This window comes from Theropithecus gelada, chromosome 19 (assembly GCF_003255815.1).
Source record: "Theropithecus gelada isolate Dixy chromosome 19, Tgel_1.0, whole genome shotgun sequence".
NCBI lineage: Eukaryota > Metazoa > Chordata > Mammalia > Primates > Cercopithecidae > Theropithecus > Theropithecus gelada.
In genome coordinates this window covers 16,032,848-16,052,988 of record NC_037687.1, presented here as the reverse complement: position 1 = coordinate 16,052,988, position 20,141 = coordinate 16,032,848, and the positions used below count along the sequence as shown (strand labels likewise).

Sequence of the window (20,141 nt, the reverse complement as noted above, 5' to 3'; positions counted from 1 at the left end):
CCCCCGCGCCCGGCCTTTTTTTTTTTTTTTTTTGAGACGGAGTCTCGCTCTGTCACCCAGGCTGGAGTGCAGTGGTCGGATCTCAGCTCACTGCAAGTTCCGCCTCCCGGGTTCATGCCATTCTCCTGCCTCAGCCTCCCGAGTAGCTGGGGCTACAGGCGCCCGCCACCACGCCCGGCTAGTTTTTTTGTATTTTTTAGTAGAGACGGGGTTTCACCGTGTTAGCCAGGATGGTCTCGATCTCCTGACCTCGTGATCCACCCATCTCGGCCTCCCAAAGTGCTGGGATTACAGGCTTGAGCCACCGTGCCCGGCTATTCTCTTTAGCTGTTTACACACCCATTCTGTATAATTAGACGTCATTGTGCATTCTTCACTTTTATCGCTTATTACGTCAGCGGCAGGTTTGTAATACCAACACACGTAAACTTTTACAGCCAGCATTTCAGGGGCTGCATAATTCCCCACCAGGTTGGCACACTCCCCTGGGTGTCCCTTCTCTCCCCTGGGAGACCTCTGGCAGAGGTCAGGATACGGTGGGAAGTGTCTGGACTTGGCCGCCAGCCAGGCTGGATCCAGGTGTGGCCTCTGGTGGCCCCGATTAGCTCCATGACCCTAGATCTGAACAGCAATGTCTTGTGTCTCTGAGGTGTTGGGAAGTGGAATATCTTCAGTGCCAAGCTGAGGACACCGCACTTCCTTCCTGCCGTGGTGGGAACAGTCACTGGCCAGCGCTCTCCGGGCGCGAGCTGGTCAGTGCGCATCTTTGAGCATTCAGGTAGCTGGAGGAGGATGGATGGGATGGGTGAGAGAACCAGACCCAGGCTAGGGAAACCGGTCGAAAGCTTGCGGGCCCAGTGATTCATGATGACATGTGGAAACTTCTTTTCTGATTCCGGAGCCAAAGAACAATCTCAGAGGATAGAGTGTCTTTTCCCTCTGAGCTCTCCAGGAGCTGAAATCCCTTTGCTCAGGAATGGAAGTTGACACTGGGCTGCTGCTGCTGTTTCCTGAGTGACTGGATTGTTTGCCCTAGAATTAGGATTTATTCAAGAACATTAAGCTTACTTTTTCTAAATCGGGTAAGCATAATAATATCTGTGTCTGAAGATAAACTGAATTCTGTGTTCAAAGGATGTATATAGTGCATACATTTTGACTCTTAACTATCATCATCTATTTTGGTCATGACAAAATTGAGGGGTCAACCCTTTTTTTCCCCAAGGGGATGCGTTCACTTTTGACCAATATCTGTGGTTTCATTTACAGATTCCCACTGGAAATTCGTTGTATGAATCTTATTACAAGCAGGTGAGTTTAGCTAATGTCTTTTCAGATGGAACTAGAGCATGCCTGAGCTGAAAGCACAGTACGGAATAGAAGCCCGGCTGAGCGGCTTTTTGTCCTTTTCTGTTCGCTGTCAGCGGATAGTCAGCGTGGCGGGTGCTGTTTCACCTGCTGCTGCATTTGCTGAAAAGTTATTTTGCCTCTTGCTCTCCCATCTCAGGTCGATCCAGCATACACAGGGAGGGTGGGAGCGAGTGAAGCAGCGCTTTTTCTAAAGAAGTCTGGCCTCTCGGACATTATCCTTGGGAAGGTATGTGAAGATGAATAGTGATTTCTCTTCTGTGGCTGCCCTCACAGCTCCCCCCGCAGGTCAGGGCCAGCCTGTGCAGGCCTCCTTGCATGGGGCTGGGCCTCCTGGGGAGTGGCCTGGTCACTGCAGACCTCTCAGACTGCAGCTGGTGGATCCAAACGCCCAGGTGGCAGCCCCCACAACTACTTTGCTAGCAGACAAGAAACCCGAGTACTTTTGGGGTCTTGATAGCTTGTGGACTTTTTTTTTTTTTTTTTTTGAGACAGAGTTTCGCTCTTGTTGCCCAGGCTGGAGTGCAGTGGTGCAATCTTGGCTCACTGCAACCTCCTCCTCCTGGGTTCAAGTGATTCTCCAGCCTCAGCCTCTCGAGTAGCTGGGATTACAGGTGCACACCACCACACCCAGCTAATTTTTTGTATTTTTAGTAGAGATGGAGTTTCACTATGTTGACCAGGCTGGTCTCAAACTCCTGACCTCAGGTGATGTGCCCACCTCAGCCTCCCAAAGTACTGGGATTACAGGTGTGAGCCACCACGCTTGGCCACTTGTGGACTTTTGTTGGGGGAAGAAGGGTGTCATAAACACCATTGGCTTGGGAGCTGAGTGAACCTGGATGTCCTCTGGGCCCTGCCGCTGACTGGCTGTGTGCCCCTGGGCGGATCATTCAGCTGATCTGAATTGGCCTCTTCATCTGCAGAACAACCTGGGGACAGTCACTCCTGCCCCTCAAGGCCGGTGGTGGGGTGTTGGCAGCTCTGGTTTTTGTTAACACATGGACAGTGATCAGCAGTCATGCTTATGAGCATTTTTGTGTTTCCACAGATATGGGACTTGGCTGACCCAGAAGGTAAAGGGTTCTTGGACAAACAGGTATATACACATGTACACAGAGCAAGTGGAGGGGCTGGGCAGAGCCCCCAGGCTGGGTGACCTCCACGGCTCCTTCCACATTCCTCCACTGTCAAGTATTACTAGGCATGAGCACAGCTGTCAAACTTAACACCGGAAGCTTTCATTTGAAACAAAGGTCTTTTAAACACTCGGAGCCATCTTTCATGGCTAGTGTATCTTTTATTTTTATTTATTTATTTATTTTTCTTTTAATGTTTTGTAACCTTACATGTGATTAAAGTGTTGTCCAGACTTTTTATTTTGGACCAGTCTCTCGTGGAAGTTACACAAATAGCTTGGAGGGTTACTGTGTATCTTTTGCCAGCTCTCCCTAGTGATGGCCTCTTACATAATCACAGCACAGTGATCAGAGCCAGAAAGTAACATTGGTGTTATTTTTTATTTTTTATTTTTTTGACATGGAGTCTCACTCTGTCGCCCAGGCTGGAGTGCAGTAGTGCGATCTCGGCTCACTGCAACCTCCACCTCCCAGGATCAAGCGATTTCCCAGCCTCAGACTCTGGAGTAGCTGGGATTACAGGTGAGCACCATCATGCCTGGTTAATTTTTGTATTTTTGGTAGAGATGGGGTTTCACCATGTTGCCAGGCTGGTCTTAAACTCCTGACCTCAGGTGATCCGCCCACCTCGGCCTCCCAAAGGACTGGGATTATGGGCATGAGCCACCACTCCCAGCCACATTGGTGTTATTAATGTAACAAAGTATAACTTTGCCTAAAGGCCTTAATCAGAGTTTTTTTTGTTTTGAGACAGAGTCTCACTCTTGCCCAGGCTGGAGTGTAGTGACATGATCTTGGCTCACTGCGGCCTCTGCCCCCTGGATTCACAAGATTCTCGTGCCTCAGTCTCCAGAGCGAAAACTCCATCTGAGAAAAAAAAAAAAAAAAATCTGAAATCTGAAACTCTCCTGATCCCAAGTATTTGGGATGAGGAATACTTAGCCTGTGATTTTAAGTGGTCATAGATGGCCGTTTTGTTGGAAGGGACCTTGTTTGTGCTGTGCCATGACTTGTGAGCTAGTCTGTCAGGAAGCCCCTTCACTTGTACCTCCCTTCTTAGGTTCATGGTGCACATCTGCATGTGTTTTTTTATTTTTTTAATTTATTTTTATTTTTTATTTTTTGAGCCTCACTCTGTTGCCCAGGCTGGAGTGCAGTGGTGCAATCATGGCTTACTGCAGCCTCAACCTTCTGGGTTCAAGTGATCCTCTGCCTCAGTCTCCCATGTACCTGAGGCCACAGGCACGCACTGCCACACCTGGCTAATTTTTATTATTTTTTGTAGAGATAAGGTCTCGCTATTTTGCCCAGGTTGGTCTCGAACTCCTGTGCCCAAGCAATCCTCCCATCTTGGCCTCCCTAAGTGCTGGGATTACAGGCGTGAGCCGCTGTGCCCAGCCTCATGTCTGCATGTTAAAGTTTCTGAGAATTCCTGTAGAAAAGAAATTTGACTTGACTTAATGCAGTTCCCCTAAACTTACTTTTTTTTTTTTTTTGAGATGGATTCTCGCTCTGTCACCCAGGCTGGAGTACCGTGGCCCAATCTCAGCTCACTGCAAGCTCTGCCTCCTGGGTTCATGCCATTTTCCTGCCTCAGCCTCCCGAATAGCTGGGACTACAGGCGTCTGCCCCTATGCCCAGCTAATTTTTTTTTTTTTTTTTGTATTTTTTAGTAGAGACGGGGTTTCACCGTGTTAGCCAGGATGGTCTCGATCTCCTGACCTCGTGATCCACCCACCTCGGCCTCCCAAAGTGCTGGGATTACAGGCATGAGCCACTGTGCCCAGCCTCCCCTAAACTTGCTTAATCCCCTTTTGTTTGCTATTTATTTATTAATTTTTCTCTTTTCTCAGACCTTGCAGGAATGAAAGGTCCCCTTTTCTCAATACCCTCTTATGATCCTCCACACTCTACAAGAGCTTCTGAGGACAGCAGGCTAAGAAAGGCCGATCCTAGCACTTATCTCTTGGAAGACACTTTTAAAACTGTTAACAATATTTGTAGCTTTAAAAGTATCCATGTTCTTAGGCCAGTTAATTAAAAAAAAAAAAAACACAAAACACTCTTGAAGCTAGGTGATGCCTCACAAGTCCACTGAGCCTGTGTGTGGTGGGTCCTGGGTTAGGAGGGGAGGCATCTGACAGCCTAGTTCAACTTCTTTCTTCTGGTGTCAAGGTGGGGTCCATGTCAGGCCGCTGGGGATGGGCAGGGGATGTTCCGTTTAGTGAGGCTGAGGGGATCATGGTGAACCACAGATACGAGTTTCTGACCAACCGTGTGTATTTCAGACTGCTTTTTAAAAAATTCAACACCTAGCCAGGTGCAGTGGCTCATACCTCTCATCCTAACTACTCAGGAAACTAAGGCAGGAGGACAGGAGTTTGAGATCAGCCTGGGCAATGTAGTGAGATCCCACCTCTAAAAAAATAAATAAAAACTTAGCTGGGCATAGTGGTGCACACCTGTGGTCCCTGCTACTCAGGAGACTGAGGCAGGAGGATCGCTTGAGCCCAGGAGTTTGAGGTTACAGTGAGCTGTGATTGTGCCACTGCACTCTGGGTGACAGAGTGAGACCCCATCTCTAAAACAAACACACACAGATTCGGCACATATTTGGTCCGTCATTCATCACCTTAACCGTGTTAACTTTGTTGCCTTATACAACCTAACACTTCCTAAATGTTGGGAGCTTATAGTTTTTGGAAAATGCTTGCATCTGAAATTTTACAGATTTTGAGATGCAGTGGAACATAAGTCCATTTTGTTTTATTTTATTTATTTATTTTGAGATGGAATTTTGCTCTTTTTTGCCCAGCCTGGAGTGAAGTGGTGTGATCTTGGCTCACTGCAGCCTCCACCCCCTGAGTTCAAGGGATTCTCCTGCCTCAGCCTCCCAAATAGCTGGGATTTCAGGCACCTGCCACCATGCCTGGCTGATTTTTGTGTTCTTAGTAGAGATGAGGTTTCGCCATGTTGGCCAGGCTGGTCTTGAACTCCTGACCTCAGGTGATCCAAATGCCTTGGCCTCCCGAAGTGCTAGGATTACAGACATGAGCCGCCACACCCAGCCAGGACAAGTCCATTTTAGTGTATTCATTTAAGCGATGTCCCCAAGGTGAGTCCAGTTCAGCCCAACGCCAGGGGTTTTTGCATGGACAGTCTTCATTGTTGACGTGGACGTCCTCTTCCCCTGAAGCCTACTGTTAGAGACAGCTCCCCCTACCCTCACTGGCGATGTGCTGTTTACTCCTTCCCTCTCTTTGGACTTGCAGGGTTTCTATGTTGCACTGAGACTGGTGGCCTGTGCACAGAGTGGCCATGAAGTTACCTTGAGCAATCTGAATTTGAGCATGCCGCCACCTAAATTTGTGAGTGTCCGAAGTCCTTCAAGTTCACATTCTTCTAATACCAGATGTGTGTGCGTGTGTATGTGCATGTGTGTATTTGCGTGTATATCTCCATGTTTTCTCTAGCCTTCCCCTTTTATTATGGTGAAATTCACATAATAGAAAATTAATAATTTTAAAGTGAACTCTTCAGTGGCATTTAGTACATTTACAGCGTTGTGCAGTCATTGCCTCTGTCTAGCTCCAGAACATTTTCATCCCCCCACAAGGAGACCCCATCCACATTAAGTAATCACTCCTTGTCTCTCACTCCCAGTCGCTGGCAACCACTAATTTTATTTCTGTCAATGGATTTGCCTGTTCTGGACATTTCATGTCAATGGAATTCTCTAACATGGTCTTTTGTGTCTGGCCTCTCTCTCTCTCAGCATCGTGTTTTCAGGGCTCATCCATGTTGTAGAATGGATCAGTGTTTCCATATTCCATTTAGTGGATGGACCACATCTTTATCCACTCCTCTCTCTGTGGACATGTGGGTTATTTCCACCTTTTTGACTGTTGTGAATAGTGCTGCTGCGAGCATTCATGTACAAGGATTTGTTTGGACAACCGTTTTTAATTCATTTGAGTCAATACATAGGAGTGGAATTGCTGGGTCATGTGATGATTCTGTGTTTAACTTTTTGAAGTCTTCCCTTTTTTGAAAGCACTTTGAAACGTGTATCCTTTTCAGCAAACCCACCCACCTATGATTTAATTCTGTGCCAGCCACAAAGGAATGTTTCTCTCTCTTCTCAGCACGACACCAGCAGCCCTCTGATGGTCACACCGCCCTCTGCAGAGGCCCACTGGGCTGTGAGGGTAAGTGAACGGGAATAGGTCCCTTCTTGGCTCTCCTTCAGATAGAATTGTTCCAGCAGTTGTTCTAGAATTGTTCTGGAATTGTTCTAGTTTGATGTTGTTCAGAACATTTTATAGGATGATTGTGTCAGCTCTTCTGTCTCAGTGTGAATGTCCACAGCACTCGGATGAAACGCCTCTTCTGAACACCTTTTACAAAGGCTATGGCCCTTCACTGGAATTGGGAGTTGCCTATCGGGACAACTAAGTGTCAGGAATTGGATTATTAAAGGACTGCAGTTTAAATCTTGCATCTTTAGGTCACATTCTGTGGTTTTTGCTGCTTGTGTTGGTTATTCAGAATAGAAGAGGAAACGGTGAGAGCTTGCAAGCACGTGGACCCCCAAATGTGTTCCTTGCTTTCTCGCTTCTTTCCAGCCACTTTGCATGTTACTATTCTTTCCTCCCTGATGTTCTGATTGCTTTGTGAACAGCCTCTCTCAGCACTTGAAGTGTTATTTTTAAAACAGAGGATGTTGTGGCTGGAAAGATATGCTACTGCTTCCAGAAAGACGAAAAAAAATGAGGGCTGTCTTCTAAGTACAGAATTCCTTCTAAAGGAAGTGAGCATGGTCCCTCCAGATAACGTGAGGCCTCCTCACCTTCCCTTCACTTTCAGACTGTCACATTTCCTCACGTTTGTGTGGCTTAAATCCTGACATGAATAACACTCGCTATCAAGCAAAGGTCCCAAGTACTTGTGTCCCATGTTTACACGGTTGGTTTGTTCCCTTCTTGGAGAGGTCATGGGTTGGGTAGGGGGCATCTGTGCAGGGAGAGGACATGAAGATGTGTCATGTGACCAAGGAGTCATGCAGTCACCTCTGTCATTGAGCACTTTGCCAGTGGCAGTCACTGTGGTAAAGGGTTTCTCCTTGTCATCCAGCGCATTGTGTGGACTTTGAAACAGAGCTACTTTGTCATGGGAAACACTGCCAAGAGATCTGATTATTTAAAATGTGATGGCTCTTTTCCAGCAGGGGTTATGTCCAGGCCTCATTAGAAGAGCTGGGACTGAGGGGCCTGGGGACCTTGCAGAGAGGAGTCAGGGAGTGCAGGACCAGGCGCTGTAATTGGGGTGGATTATGGTCAAGAGAGATTGTGCATTCCATTCACAGCCACAGTCAGAAAGAACAAGCCCGAAGTGCCAAGTGTTTGTTTCCGTTGTGAACATTCCTGGGCTTCTGAAGGCACTGAGTCAGCAAGTCTGATGGCCGGGAGAGGATATCAGGCCCCCGAGACAGACCTGCAGCGCTCAGCTTCTTAGCACCAACAGCCGTGAGAGCATGCGGTGTCTGCCGGTGATCTCATCTCTGTGACTGAGGGCACTGTCTTGGTTTTTCTCTTTTAAAAATTAAAAGGTTTTTATTGTGGCTGAAAGACACATCACATAACATTTACCATCTTAACCATTTCTAAGTGTACAGTTCAGGAATGTTAAATATATTCACGTTGTACAGCCATCACCACCGTCCATCTCCAGAACTTTCTCATCCTCCCAGACTGAAACTCTATACCTGAACCTCCCACTCCCTCAACCCCTGGCACCCATCATTCTGCTTTCTGTCTCCATGGATATGCCTAGGGAGGAGGGGCCCTCCTATGAGTGGCATCATGCGGTATTTGTTTTTTGTTATTTTTGAGATGGAGTCTTACTCTGTTGCCCAGGCTGGAGTGCAGTGGTGTGATCTCAGCTCACTGTAATCTCCGCCCCCCGGTTCAGGTGATTCTCCTGCCTCAGCCTCCTGAGTAGCTGGTACTACAGGCACGTGCCACCATGCATAGCTAATTTTTGTATTTTTAGTAGGGGTGGAGTTTCACCATGTTGGCCAGGCTGGTCTTGAACTCCTGACCTCAAGTGATCTGCCCACCTTGGCCTTCCAGAGTGCTGGGATTACAAGCGTGAGCCACTGTGCCTGGCCTAGTTTTGCTTTTGTTTTTGTTTTTTATTTTTAGAGATGGGGTCTCACCATGCTGCCCAGGTCAGTCTCAAACTCCTGGGCTCAAGTGATCCCCCTACCTTGGCCTCCCAAAGTGCTAGGATTACAGGCATGAGCCACTGTGCCAGCCTCCTACAGTATTTGTATTTTGTGTGTGGCTGGTTTATTTTAATTAGCATGCTGTCCTCAGAGTTTGTCCACATTGTAGCGTGTGTGAGAACTCACTTCCTTTTTGTGGTTGAGGGATGTTCCACTGTCTGGATCTACCTCGCTTTGTGTATGCATTCATCTGTCGATGGACACGTGTTGAGGGTGTTTTCTTAGTGCTCCCAATAGCTCCAGTGTGTGGCCAAGCAGGTTGCGAGAGGCCTGCTCTCCCTGAGTCCCACTCGTTGTGGACCTCCTTTCCTTTGGAGGACGGAACAGACTGGAAGCCGCTGCCTCACTTGTGGCCTATTTTACGGGCTGCCTGCACTGTGTCTTTCAGAACAGCAGGAACTGCGACTCCGCATCGTAATGCCGCACCTTCCCTTTGTTCATGAAGAGCTATTCCTATTTATGTATTCATTTATTTACCATTAGAAATGGAGGGCTTCCTGTGTATGGCCAGGCTTGGTGGCTTACACCTGTAATCCCAGCACTTTGGGAGGCCGAGGCAAGCGGATCACTTGAGGCCAGGAGTTCAAGACTAACCCGGCCATCATGGTGAAACCCCATCTCTACAAAAAATACAAAAATTAGCCGGGTGTGGTGGCGCATGCCTGTGATCCCAGCTACTCGGGAGGCTGAGGCGTGAGAATTGCTTGAACCTAGGAGTCGGAGGTTGCAGTGAGCTGAGACTGCGCCACTACACTCCAGCCTGGGCAACAGAGCAAGAGTTTTGTCTCAAAAAAAAAAAAAAGAAAAAGTAAAAAGAAAAGAAACAAAAAAACCAGAGGGCTTCCTGTACTTATTTAAAGTTGATTTTGATAATTATTTGCTCAAGCAATAGCATCTGCTCACACACTTGTCTTTTTGGTACAAGTGGGCTCCTTGGAGGAAGGTGAGACTGATCTGTGTTTCCCTGCAAAGACACTGCCCCAACATGGGAGACTCCTGCCCGACTCAGGCAGCAACTAGGATGAAGGGCAAGACCCAGGGCCAGGGCTTCCCTCCTGAGGACCTTGGCTTCCAGATCTGAGGTTGCCATAATGCTATTTCCTTCAGGGCATATGTTCACTTTGGAAGGGGCCAAGACAGTTCTAAGATCATTTTAGCCAAAAGTGATGATGGGTCCATGGCCATTTTCACTCGGCTTTCGGTCAGAGCTCGGTCTGGACACTCACACAGGTGTGTTCTCCTACTTACTCGGGCTATTTCTTTCCAACTAGGTGGAAGAAAAGGCCAAATTTGATGGGATTTTTGAAAGCCTCTTGCCCATCAATGGTTTGCTCTCTGGAGACAAAGTCAAGCCAGTCCTCATGAACTCAAAGCTGCCTCTTGATGTCCTGGGCCGGGTAAGTGGGCCACGGGCTTGGTTCTTCCGCACTCGGTGTCCCTGCTGTGTGTGGGCGCCACTGTTCTCTTTCCCCACGGTGCTTACGAGGCTCTCGCTCTGTTTTCTCCCTGTGCCGTCAGGGGCTTCATCAGCGCTTCTGTGGGTCCAGCCCCGGCTGGCTCAGGGCTTCCTAAGGCGTGGCTTACAGTGTTCACCCAGCCGCTGGGGAGGGTGCTAGAATCCTTACACTTCACAGATGAGGAGGTGGACTCAGAAGTGAAATTGCTGCTTGGGGCTTCGGGACCAGTAGAGCTTAATCTTAAGCTCCCCAGCCTGGGCTTTCCCCCTTTCCATTGTGCTGAATGTGGGAATGTGTGTGTATCTTTTTATTTATTTATTTATTTATGAGACGGAGTCTTGCTCTGTTGCCTAGGCTGGAGTACAGTGGCACCATCTCGGCTCACTGCAACCTCTGCCACCCCGGTTCAATCTTTTCTCATGCCTCAGCCTCCCGAGTAGCTGGGATTACAGGTGCATGCCACCACGCCCTGCTAATTTTTGTTTTTATAGTAGAGATGGGGTTTTACTGTGTTGGCCAGACTGGTCTTGAACTCCTGATCTCGTGATTCACCTGCCTCGGCCTCCCAAAGTGCTGGGATTACAGGCATGAGCCACCACACCCCGCCTTTTTTATTTCTTTTTTGAGTTTTTAGAGATAGGGTCTCACTATGTTGCCCAGGCTGGTCTCCAACTGCCAGGCTGAAGCCATCCTCCACCTCAGCCTCCCTAGTAGCTGGGACTGCAAGTACATACCACCATGCCTGGCTCTTTTCTACTGTTAATTACTCTTTTCTTCTTGTAAAGCTCAAGGTAAAAGTATTTTCAACTCTGCTGCAAATTTAGGAAAAATTGTATGCATTTTCTTTTAAAAAAAAAAGTCTTGGCTTGGTCCAATAGCTCATGCCTGTAATCCCAGCACTTTGGGAGGCCGAGGTGGGTGGATAACTTGAGGTCAGGTGTTTGAGAACAGCCTGGCCAACATGGTGAAACCCTGTCTCTACTAAAAAAAATACAAAAATGGCCGGGCACGGTGCCTCACACCTGTAATCCCAGCACTTTGGGAGGCCGAGGCGGGTGGATCACGAGGTCAGGAGATCGAGACCATCTTGGCTAACACAGTGAAACCCCATCTCTACTAAAAATACAAGAAAAGAATTAGCCGGGCGTGGTGGCGGGCACCTGTAGTCCCAGCTGGTTGGGAGACTGAGGCAGGAGAATGGCTTGAACCCGGGAGGTGGAGCTTGCAGTAAGCCGAGATCACACCACTGCACTCCAGTCTGGGAGACACAGCAAGACTCTGTCTCAAAAAAAAAAAAAAAAAAATTAGCCAGTTGTGGTGGTGTGCGACTGTAGTCCCAGCTACTCTAGAGGCTGAGGTGGGAGAATCATACCTGAGCCTGGGAAGTCAAGGCTGCAATGAGCTGAGATTGTGCCATGGCACTCCAGCCAGGGCAACAGGAGTGAGACTCTGTTTTAAAAATAAATAAATAAATAATTTTTTTTGGTTTTGTTTTTTTGTGAGACAGTCTTGCTCTGTCACCCAGTCCGGAGTGCAGTGGCATGATCTTGGCTCACTGCAACCTCTGCCTCCCAGGTTCAAGCGATTCTGCTGCCTCAGCCTCCGAGTAGCTGGGACTACAGGCATGAGCCACCATGCCCGGCTAATTTTTGTATTTGTATTTGTATTTGTGTTTATTTATTTATTTTACTGAGATAGAGTCTCGCTCTGTCGCCTAGGCTGGAGTACAGTGGCACGATATCTGCTCACTGCAAGCTCCGCCTCCCAGGTTCACACCATTCTCCTGCCTCAGTCTCCCGAGTAGCTGGGACTACAGGTGCCCGCCACCACACCCGGCTAATGTTTCATATTTTTAGTAGAGATGGGGTTTCACTGTGTCAGCCAGGATGGTCTTGATCTCCTGACCTCGTGATCCGCCCGCCTCGCCCTCCCAAAGTGCTGAGATTACAGGTGTGAGCCACCAAGCCCAGCCAATTTTTGTATTTTTAATAGCGATGGGGTTTCACCATGTTGGCCAGGCTGGTCTTGAACTCCTGACCTCAGGTGATCCACCTGCCTCGGCCTCCCAAAGTGCTAGGATGACAAGCGTGAGCCACCGCGCCTGGCCAAATTAATTAATTTTAAAAGCCTCAATTTGTTTTTATTAACTAAAAGTACAGTTGTCCCTTGGGATACTTAGGGGGATTGGTTCCAGGGCCCCATCATACACCAAAATGTACACATACTCAAGTCCTGCAGTCAGCCCTGCAGATACAAAAGTTGGCCCTCTGTATATTCAGGTTTCACATCCCACGACTACTGTATTTTGTATCCACATTTGATTAGAAAAATACGAACATACGTGAGCTTGCACAGTTCAACAAACCATGTTGTTCAAGAGTCGACCATGGTTTGCTTTATTCTATGTTTTATTATTTTTATTTTTGATGATACATAATAATTATAATGTGAGGTCCACGTGATGGTTTGATACATGCACACAATGTTTAATGATCCCAGCAGGGTAATTAGCATATCCATTACCTCAAACATTGATCCTTTCCTTGTACTGGGAACATTCAAATCTTCTCTTCTAGAGACTTTGAAAGATGCGATAAATTATTGTTAGCTATAGTTCCCCTATTGTGCTATTGAACATTAGAATTTATTCCTTCTGGCCGGGCATGGTGGTTCACACATATAATCCCAGCACTTTGGGAGGCCGAGGTGGGCGGATCATGAGATCAAGAGATCAAGACCATCCTGGCCAACATGGTGAAACCCCGTCTCTACTAAAAATATAAAAATTAGCTGGGCATGATGGCATGCTCCTGTAGTCCCAACTACTTGGGAAGCTGAGACAGGAGAATCGCTTGAACCTGGGAGGCAGAGGTTGCAGTGAGCTGAGAGCGCACCACTGCACTCCAGCCTAGGTGACAGAGTGACTCTGTGTCTTTAGAAAAAATAAAATAAAAGAACTTACACCTTCTATCTAACCATAAATATGTTTTATTTTATTTATTTATTTAATTTTTTTTTTTTTCCCCCTCGAGATGAAGTCTCACTGTTGCCCAGGCTGGAGTGCACTGGCGCCATCTTGGTTCACTGCAACCTCCACCTCCCTGGTTCAAGTGATTCTCCTGTCTTAGCCTCCTGAGTAGCTGGGACCATGGGTGCACACCATAATGCCCAGCTAATTTTTATATTTTTAGTAGAGATTGGGTTTCACCATGTTGGCCAGGCTGGTCTCGAACTCCTGGTCTCAGGTGATCCGCCCGCCTTGGACTCCCGAAGTGCTGGGATGGATGACAGACGTGAGCCACTGTGCCTAGCCATGCATGCATCTTTGTATCCATGCATCTATGCACCCATGTCCCTCTGCATCCGTATGATCCATTCATCTGTGTGTGCACATGCCCATGCAATGTATTTATCCACACATCTGTGCATGCATCTTTGTGCCCATACGTCTATGCTGACATGTCCCTGTGTGTCCATATTTATGCATTCATCCGTACACACTCGCATCCGTGCCATCATCCATCTGTGCATCCAGGCACCCACACATCATGCATCTGGTCAGTCATTCAGTAAGCATTTTTCAGAGCCTGCAGTGGACTATGCCTTGTGCTGGGCAGTGGGAAGGTGGGGCTGATTAGGTACCATCAAAGAAGTCAAATAAGTAATAGCCAAGATGCGTTTACTTATTTACTTATTTACTGAGGGCTTAGTGTGTGCAGGCCGGGCCCTAGTGCTCTGCATGAAGACACACATCCAGCACTTGCAGCCATGCTGTTAAGGACTGTGTCTCACACCCCTCCACCCCCTGTTTTTCAGATGGGGAAGCAGATGTTCAGGGTGGTTGGGAAGTCACCCTGGTTGCACAGTTGTGGAAGGGTGGATAAGGTCCTATCCACCCTATTGCAGGCAGGGCGGGGCAGGATCCAGTGTGCATTCTGGAGCAGCTGTCCCCAGAGCTTGCCCTCTTCACCTGCCCTGTCCATTAGACACCCCCGACAGCATCCCTGATAATCACAGTTTGGCCCAGTGAGGACAGTGGTAGAGGGGAGGGCCCCTGACCCGCTTGAGCACGGGGAGCAGGGCAGCCAGGGAGGACTTTCTAGAAGAGGTGCCGCTGGTCACATCCTCCAGGGTGAGGGGGACTCTGGCGGAAGTCTGGGCATGTGGGCAGCTTGAGTGACGGCACAGAGTCCACAGGTAGCTTGGCATGCCAGTTAGGGCCAGGGCTCCCCCTGGGCACTTCTGCCCCCCCAGGGCCCCCAGGGGACATTGGGCAGTGCCTGGGGACATTTTTGGTTGTCACACCTGGGTCGGGTGCTGCTGGCATCTGGTGGGTCAAGGCCAGGAACGCTGCTCAATGCCCTGCAGTGCACGTCATGGCCCACACCCCAGAGAGTGATCCGGCCCTAACAGGCAGTAGTGCCGAGGTGGGGAAGGCCTGGGCTGAGGGAGGACTGTGGAGCCAGAAAGGCCTGTTGGAGTCCTGGATCCCTGGCAAAGTAGGTGGAGGACCCCGTGGAGTCTGTGGAGGCTGGGCTGGGGTGCAGGGACCTGCTACCATCAGGGGCTCAGCAGCAGCGAGGTGACAGGGCCCCATCTGCCAGGCTGAGGAGCAGGGTGAGGCAGGGTCAGGTGTGTGTTCTGGAACAGTCCCTGTGGTAGCCATAGGGACAAGACTGGGATAGGGAGGCCAGCTGGAGGCTCTTGGCTGTGCGAGCTGGGGAGTCATGGGCCTCGGGCGCAGCAGCAGAGGTGGAGAGGAGGACCCAGACGTGAGAAACCTGCATGGACTGAAGCCCTGGTGATTGCCTGGGGAGGGGTGATGGTGGCACATGAAGCATCATGGATAGAGCAGTGGGCATCTTCTTAGATCCAGGGACTGCCATCCTGCCCAGCATTGGCCTGGCAGGCAGGTGTGCCCATCCAGGAAGGCTGGCATGGGTTAGGAAGCTGGCAGCGTAATGGTGCTTGAGATCTGCACGTGTCTTAGGCACAGTCCAGAACCCACGCCTGCCTGCCTGCCTCCTCTTCAGCACACTGAGTGGACCTGACACCTGTCTCACCATCCACTGCTGGGGAGAGGAGACAAGACCCACAGACATGCTCAGACATGAGCTCACAGCCCTGCCCAGCTGAGAATGCAAGGGAGGGGTGGGGTTTGCAGGAGTGAGCGTAGGGAGTGTGGGTGTTTAGGGCAACACCTGTACTCAATCAAAGCTGTCTTTTCTAAGATGTCTCTGTAAGACGATAAAGAGGAAACTCAGGCTAAGTTTAAAATGTAGCCTTGGCCATGATTATAATCATGATGATTGTCAGACCATGCATCTGGTAGTTGACAGTACTTTACAGGTGATGGTTTTTCTGAGAACTCGCAAACTGGTTCTGAAATGTATATTGACTTCCTTGTCCTGAGCCCAGTGAGTACCATGGCTGAGAGTCTGAGTTCTGGCAGGTGGTCTCACTCTCACCCAGTCTTTCCTCCCACAGTAACCCATGCTGGTCTCTCCCTTGCAGGTCTGGGACCTCAGTGACATTGACAAGGATGGGCACTTGGACCGAGACGAGTTTGCTGTGGTAGGTCCTGCTGTTTCCTTCCCACCCACCCCAGGAAGGAAATGTGCAGTGCACAGGGGTTGCTGGATTCGTTTGTTTTTCTTGTTTCTTTCTTTTTTGAGATGAAGTCGCCAGGCTGGTGCAGTGGTGCGATCTTGGCTCATGGCAACCTCTGCCTCCCAGGTTCAAGCAGTTCTCTTGCCTCAGCCTCCCAAGTAGCTGGGACTACAGGCGCCTGCCACCACACCTACCTGATTTTTGTATTTTTAGTAGAGACAGGGTTTCACCATTTTGGCCAGGATGGTCTCGATCTCCTGCCTCATGATCCACCCGCCTTGGCCTCTGAAAGTGCTGGGATTACAGGCATGAGCCACTGTGCCCGACCTTCTTTCTTTTTTTTTTTTTTTTTTGAGACGGAATCTTGCTCTGTCACCCAGGCTGGAGTGCAATGGTGCCATCTTGGTTCACTGCAGCCTCCGCCTCCCGGGTTCAAGCAGTTCCCATGCCTCAGTCTCCCAAGTAGCTGGAATTACAGGTGCACTCCACCACAGCCAGATAATGTTTTCATATTTGTGACAGAGATGGGGTTTTACCATATTGGCCAGGCTGGTCTTGAGTTCCTGGCCTCAAGTGATCCGCCCACCTCTGCCTCCCAAAGTGCTGGGATTACAGGCGTAAGACACCACACCCAGCCTTCCTTCTTTCAGTTTTTAAGTGTTTATCTTGACATAGTTCTTTGTATGTAGCAAAGTTTCATTACAGGTTGAGTGTATCCTTAATCTGAAAGTCTGAAACCGGAATGCTTCGAGATCTGAAATTTTCTGAGCACCAACATGACACTCAAAGGAAATGCTCATTGGAGGATTTCAGATTTTTGGATTAGTAATGCTGAACCAGTACGTGTAACACACACCTTCAGAAATTCAGAAAACTCCAGAATCTGAAACCCTGTGGTCCCAAGCATTTTGGATAAGGGACACTCAACCTGTAATATGGAGAATTATTTTCTGTTTTTGAGACAGAGTCTTGTTTTGTCACCCCGGCTGGAGTGCAGTGACGTGAATACCTTTGCTGCAGCCTCGAACTCAAGCGACCTCCCACAGAGAATTCTTTTGAAAACTCTTCACTCAAATTTCCCAGTGTCGCTAATTTACTACATTTGTCTTATTTTTCTCCTCCCTTCTTCCTCCCTCCCTCCCTTTTTCTCCCTCCCTACTGCTGCGTGAAGTTTACCTTTGAACTATTTTAGAGTTAAGTTGCAGACATGATGCCTCTTCATCCATAAACACTTCAGTGCGTATTTCCTAAAAAGAAGGACTTCTTTTACACATAACCATTATCCACTTCAAAATCAGGAAATTCACATGATAGCATCGCATTTATGATATTTTCATTATATCCTATATATACACCTTACATTCTGTATGAGTGTGTCTATTATTATCTAATCCCAGGATATTACTCAGATTTATCAGTTGTCCCAAAAATGTCCCTGTATCTAAAGAGAACCCAGTCCTGTGTGTTACATCCTGTTGTCCTTTGTCTTTCATTTCCTGGAATCTAGAACAGTTCCTCTGTCTCTCTTCGTGTCTCTCGACATGGACTTTTTGTTTTTTTGTTGTTGTTTTGTTTTTGAGAGGCAATCTCACTCTGTCACTCAGGCTGGAGTGCCGTGGCGCAATCTCAGCTCACTGCAACCTCCACCTCCTGGATGCAAGCGATTCTCCTGCCTCAGTCTCCCAAGTAGCTGGGATTATGGGCTCTCACCACGATGCCTGGCTAATTTTTTTTTGTTTTTTGTATTTTTAGTAGAGATGAGGTTTCTCCCTGTTGGCCAGCCTGGTCTTGAACTCCTGACTTCAGGTGATCTGCCCGTCTCGGCCTCCAAACTGCTGAGATTACAGGCATGAGCCACCATGCCTGGCTTCAATGTCAACATTTTGAAGAGCACAGGCCAGCAGTTATGGAGTGTCCCTGGGCCTGGCTGCCAGGTCCTCTTGATGACCCAGGTCGTGCACTGTTGTGGGACAGGAATCCCACGGAGGTCACACCTGCCCCACATGGGTCTCCCACCTGGGGGAGCATGATGTCAACGTGCCTTCTTACTGCCATGTTGACATTCATCACTGGGTCAAGGTGGGGCAAGGTTGTGGCTTCCTCTGGGCAGTTGCTCTTTTTCCCTCGGTGCTCAGTTTGTCTCTTGTGGGGGATGCCTTGATACTGTCAGCACCTATGACTCTCAGACTCTTCCCTAAAGTTCCACCACCGCTGATGAGTCTTGCCTTAACCTGGCAAGATTAATTACGATGATGGTGGCTCCCAAACGGTGATGTGCTCATCAAAACCATCATTCCTTAGACTTTTATTAGTTGGCCTTCTACAAAGAATTTATTTCTATGGCTGTGGCCTGCCTTATGGATGCATCCTCAGTTCCACTGTTTTTTGTTTTGTTTTATAGAGACAGGGTGTCGCTCTGTCACCCAGGCTGGAGTGCAGTGGCGCGATCACAGCTCACTGCAGCCTCCCTCTCCTGGGCTCAGGTGATCCTCCCACCTCAGCCTCCCAAGTAGCTGGGACTACTCCTGAACGTCTTGAAGTACAAACCTCTCTTCTGGTGTCTTTAGACTTCCAAATCAGTACTGGGAAGGTGCCAGCCCTGGAGCCGGTGGCCTCCCTGAGTGGTGAAGGGATACATACCGAGTCTGCCTTGATTGAATTCTTTCTGTGTGCATTTCAGTCTGGAGGAATAATTCAATACATGTCTCGGAAAGTTACACATAAAAGATAACTCATCTGGAATGATTGTTTTTTCCCTCTGGTCAGCTTGGGAGCGTCCTCACAGAGTGTCTGTCCTGTCACTGCAGCCCCCAAAAGGGCTGCCCTCTGCCTTCTCTTGGTGGTGCCCGGCCCCAGCCTTGTCCCTTCAGCGCCATTGTCGTTTGCACCCGCAGGCCATGCACTTGGTGTACCGAGCCCTGGAGAAGGAGCCCGTGCCCTCCGCCCTGCCCCCGTCCCTCATCCCCCCCTCCAAGAGAAAGAAGACTGTGTTCCCTGGCGCCGTCCCTGTCCTGCCCGCCAGCCCCCCACCAAAAGACAGCCTCCGCTCCACGCCGTCCCACGGCAGCGTCAGCAGCCTCAACAGCACAGGGAGCCTGTCCCCCAAGCACAGCCTCAAGCAAACACAGGTATGGAGCCCTCAGTGGGCACAGTCCCCTCTCAGAGCACAGTAGGATGTTTCTTGGGAGTTCTTAACATGCAACCCCAGAGCGGTCAAGCTTGTGATGAAATGTTTTTAAAAAATATTTGCAGCCAGGCGCAGTGGCTCACGCCTGTAATCCTAGCACTTTGGGATGCCGATGTGGGCAGGTCTCGAGGTCAGGAGATCGAGACCATCCTGGCCAACATGGTGAAACCCCACCTCTACTGAAAATACAAAAAATAATTAGCTGGCGTGGTGGTGCGCACCTGTAATCCTAGCCACCAGGAAGCTGAGGCGGGAGAATCACTTGAACCTGGGACACGGAGGTTGCAGTGAGCTGAGATCGCGCCACTGTACTCCAGCCCGGGCAACAAGAGCGAAACTCCATCTCAAAAAAAAAAAAGTATTCGTTTATCTCATTATTTCAATAGAGATGAGGTCTCCCCATGTTACCCAGGCTGGTCTTGAACTCCTTGGCTCAAGTGATCCTCCTGCCTCGGCCTCCCAAAGTGCTGGGATTACAGGTATGAGCCACTGTGCCCAGCCTGTGTCTGCAGAGCTCTTGCCAAGAGTTCTTATTAAGTATTGAAGGTCAGGTTGGGGAGGTGCTTTACTGGCAAGGAAGCTAGTGGGGCCAAACTCACTGGCGGGCACAGGTCACCCAGCTTCATAACCCGCCTCTCTGGTGATCTTCTGGTGGTTTTCTCGAGACCCTCTGACTAGACTGGTTTTACCAGTGGCCCCTGTTGGGGTGGGGTGGGAGGGTATAGCTCCTGCCCCGAGGACGTCACTGGTAGGATCACAGTCATGAAAACCAGCATTTCTGGGGGCCTACAGTTCACATGCTCCCTGCACTCCACCTTCCTCATCTCCAGGCCAGCAACACTCTTGTCTGGGGCCCCCAAGGGCCACCCAATTTTGCCCTCATGCCAGGTTTGAGTGAAGCCACTTCCGGCCACCAGGGTCTGATCTGCTTCCCTTGGGACCTGTGACTGCTGAGCTGGCCTTAAAGCCCAGCCCTCACTGGGAGAGCCAGCTCCACGGGCAAGGCTGCCCCGTGTTGGGTTTACAGCCAAGTTCGCACCAGAATCTTGCTGCTGACCTACCCTGAGGCCCCAGAAATCAGGCAGTGAGTTCCT

The 20,141-nt window shown here is 49.2% G+C and overlaps 1 protein-coding gene across 4 annotated transcripts in view; it reads left to right on the top strand.

Moving 5' to 3' along the window:
• The window catches only part of EPS15L1 (epidermal growth factor receptor pathway substrate 15 like 1), a 119,778-nt gene that overhangs the window by 28,845 nt on the left and 70,792 nt on the right, over positions 1 to 20,141 (top strand). For all 4 annotated transcript variants that reach the window (XR_003116882.1, XM_025367454.1, XM_025367456.1 and 1 more), the window contains exons 2-9: positions 1,270 to 1,311; positions 1,508 to 1,597; positions 2,420 to 2,467; positions 5,780 to 5,875; positions 6,653 to 6,715; positions 10,065 to 10,190; positions 15,765 to 15,824; positions 18,755 to 18,988. Coding sequence is in view for 3 of the 4 variants with exons in the window: in XM_025367454.1 (XP_025223239.1) it covers positions 1,270 to 1,311; positions 1,508 to 1,597; positions 2,420 to 2,467; positions 5,780 to 5,875; positions 6,653 to 6,715; positions 10,065 to 10,190; positions 15,765 to 15,824; positions 18,755 to 18,988 (759 nt within the window). In the remaining variant the exon portion in view is untranslated. The remainder of the gene's footprint in view (positions 1 to 1,269; positions 1,312 to 1,507; positions 1,598 to 2,419; positions 2,468 to 5,779; positions 5,876 to 6,652; positions 6,716 to 10,064; positions 10,191 to 15,764; positions 15,825 to 18,754; positions 18,989 to 20,141) is intronic.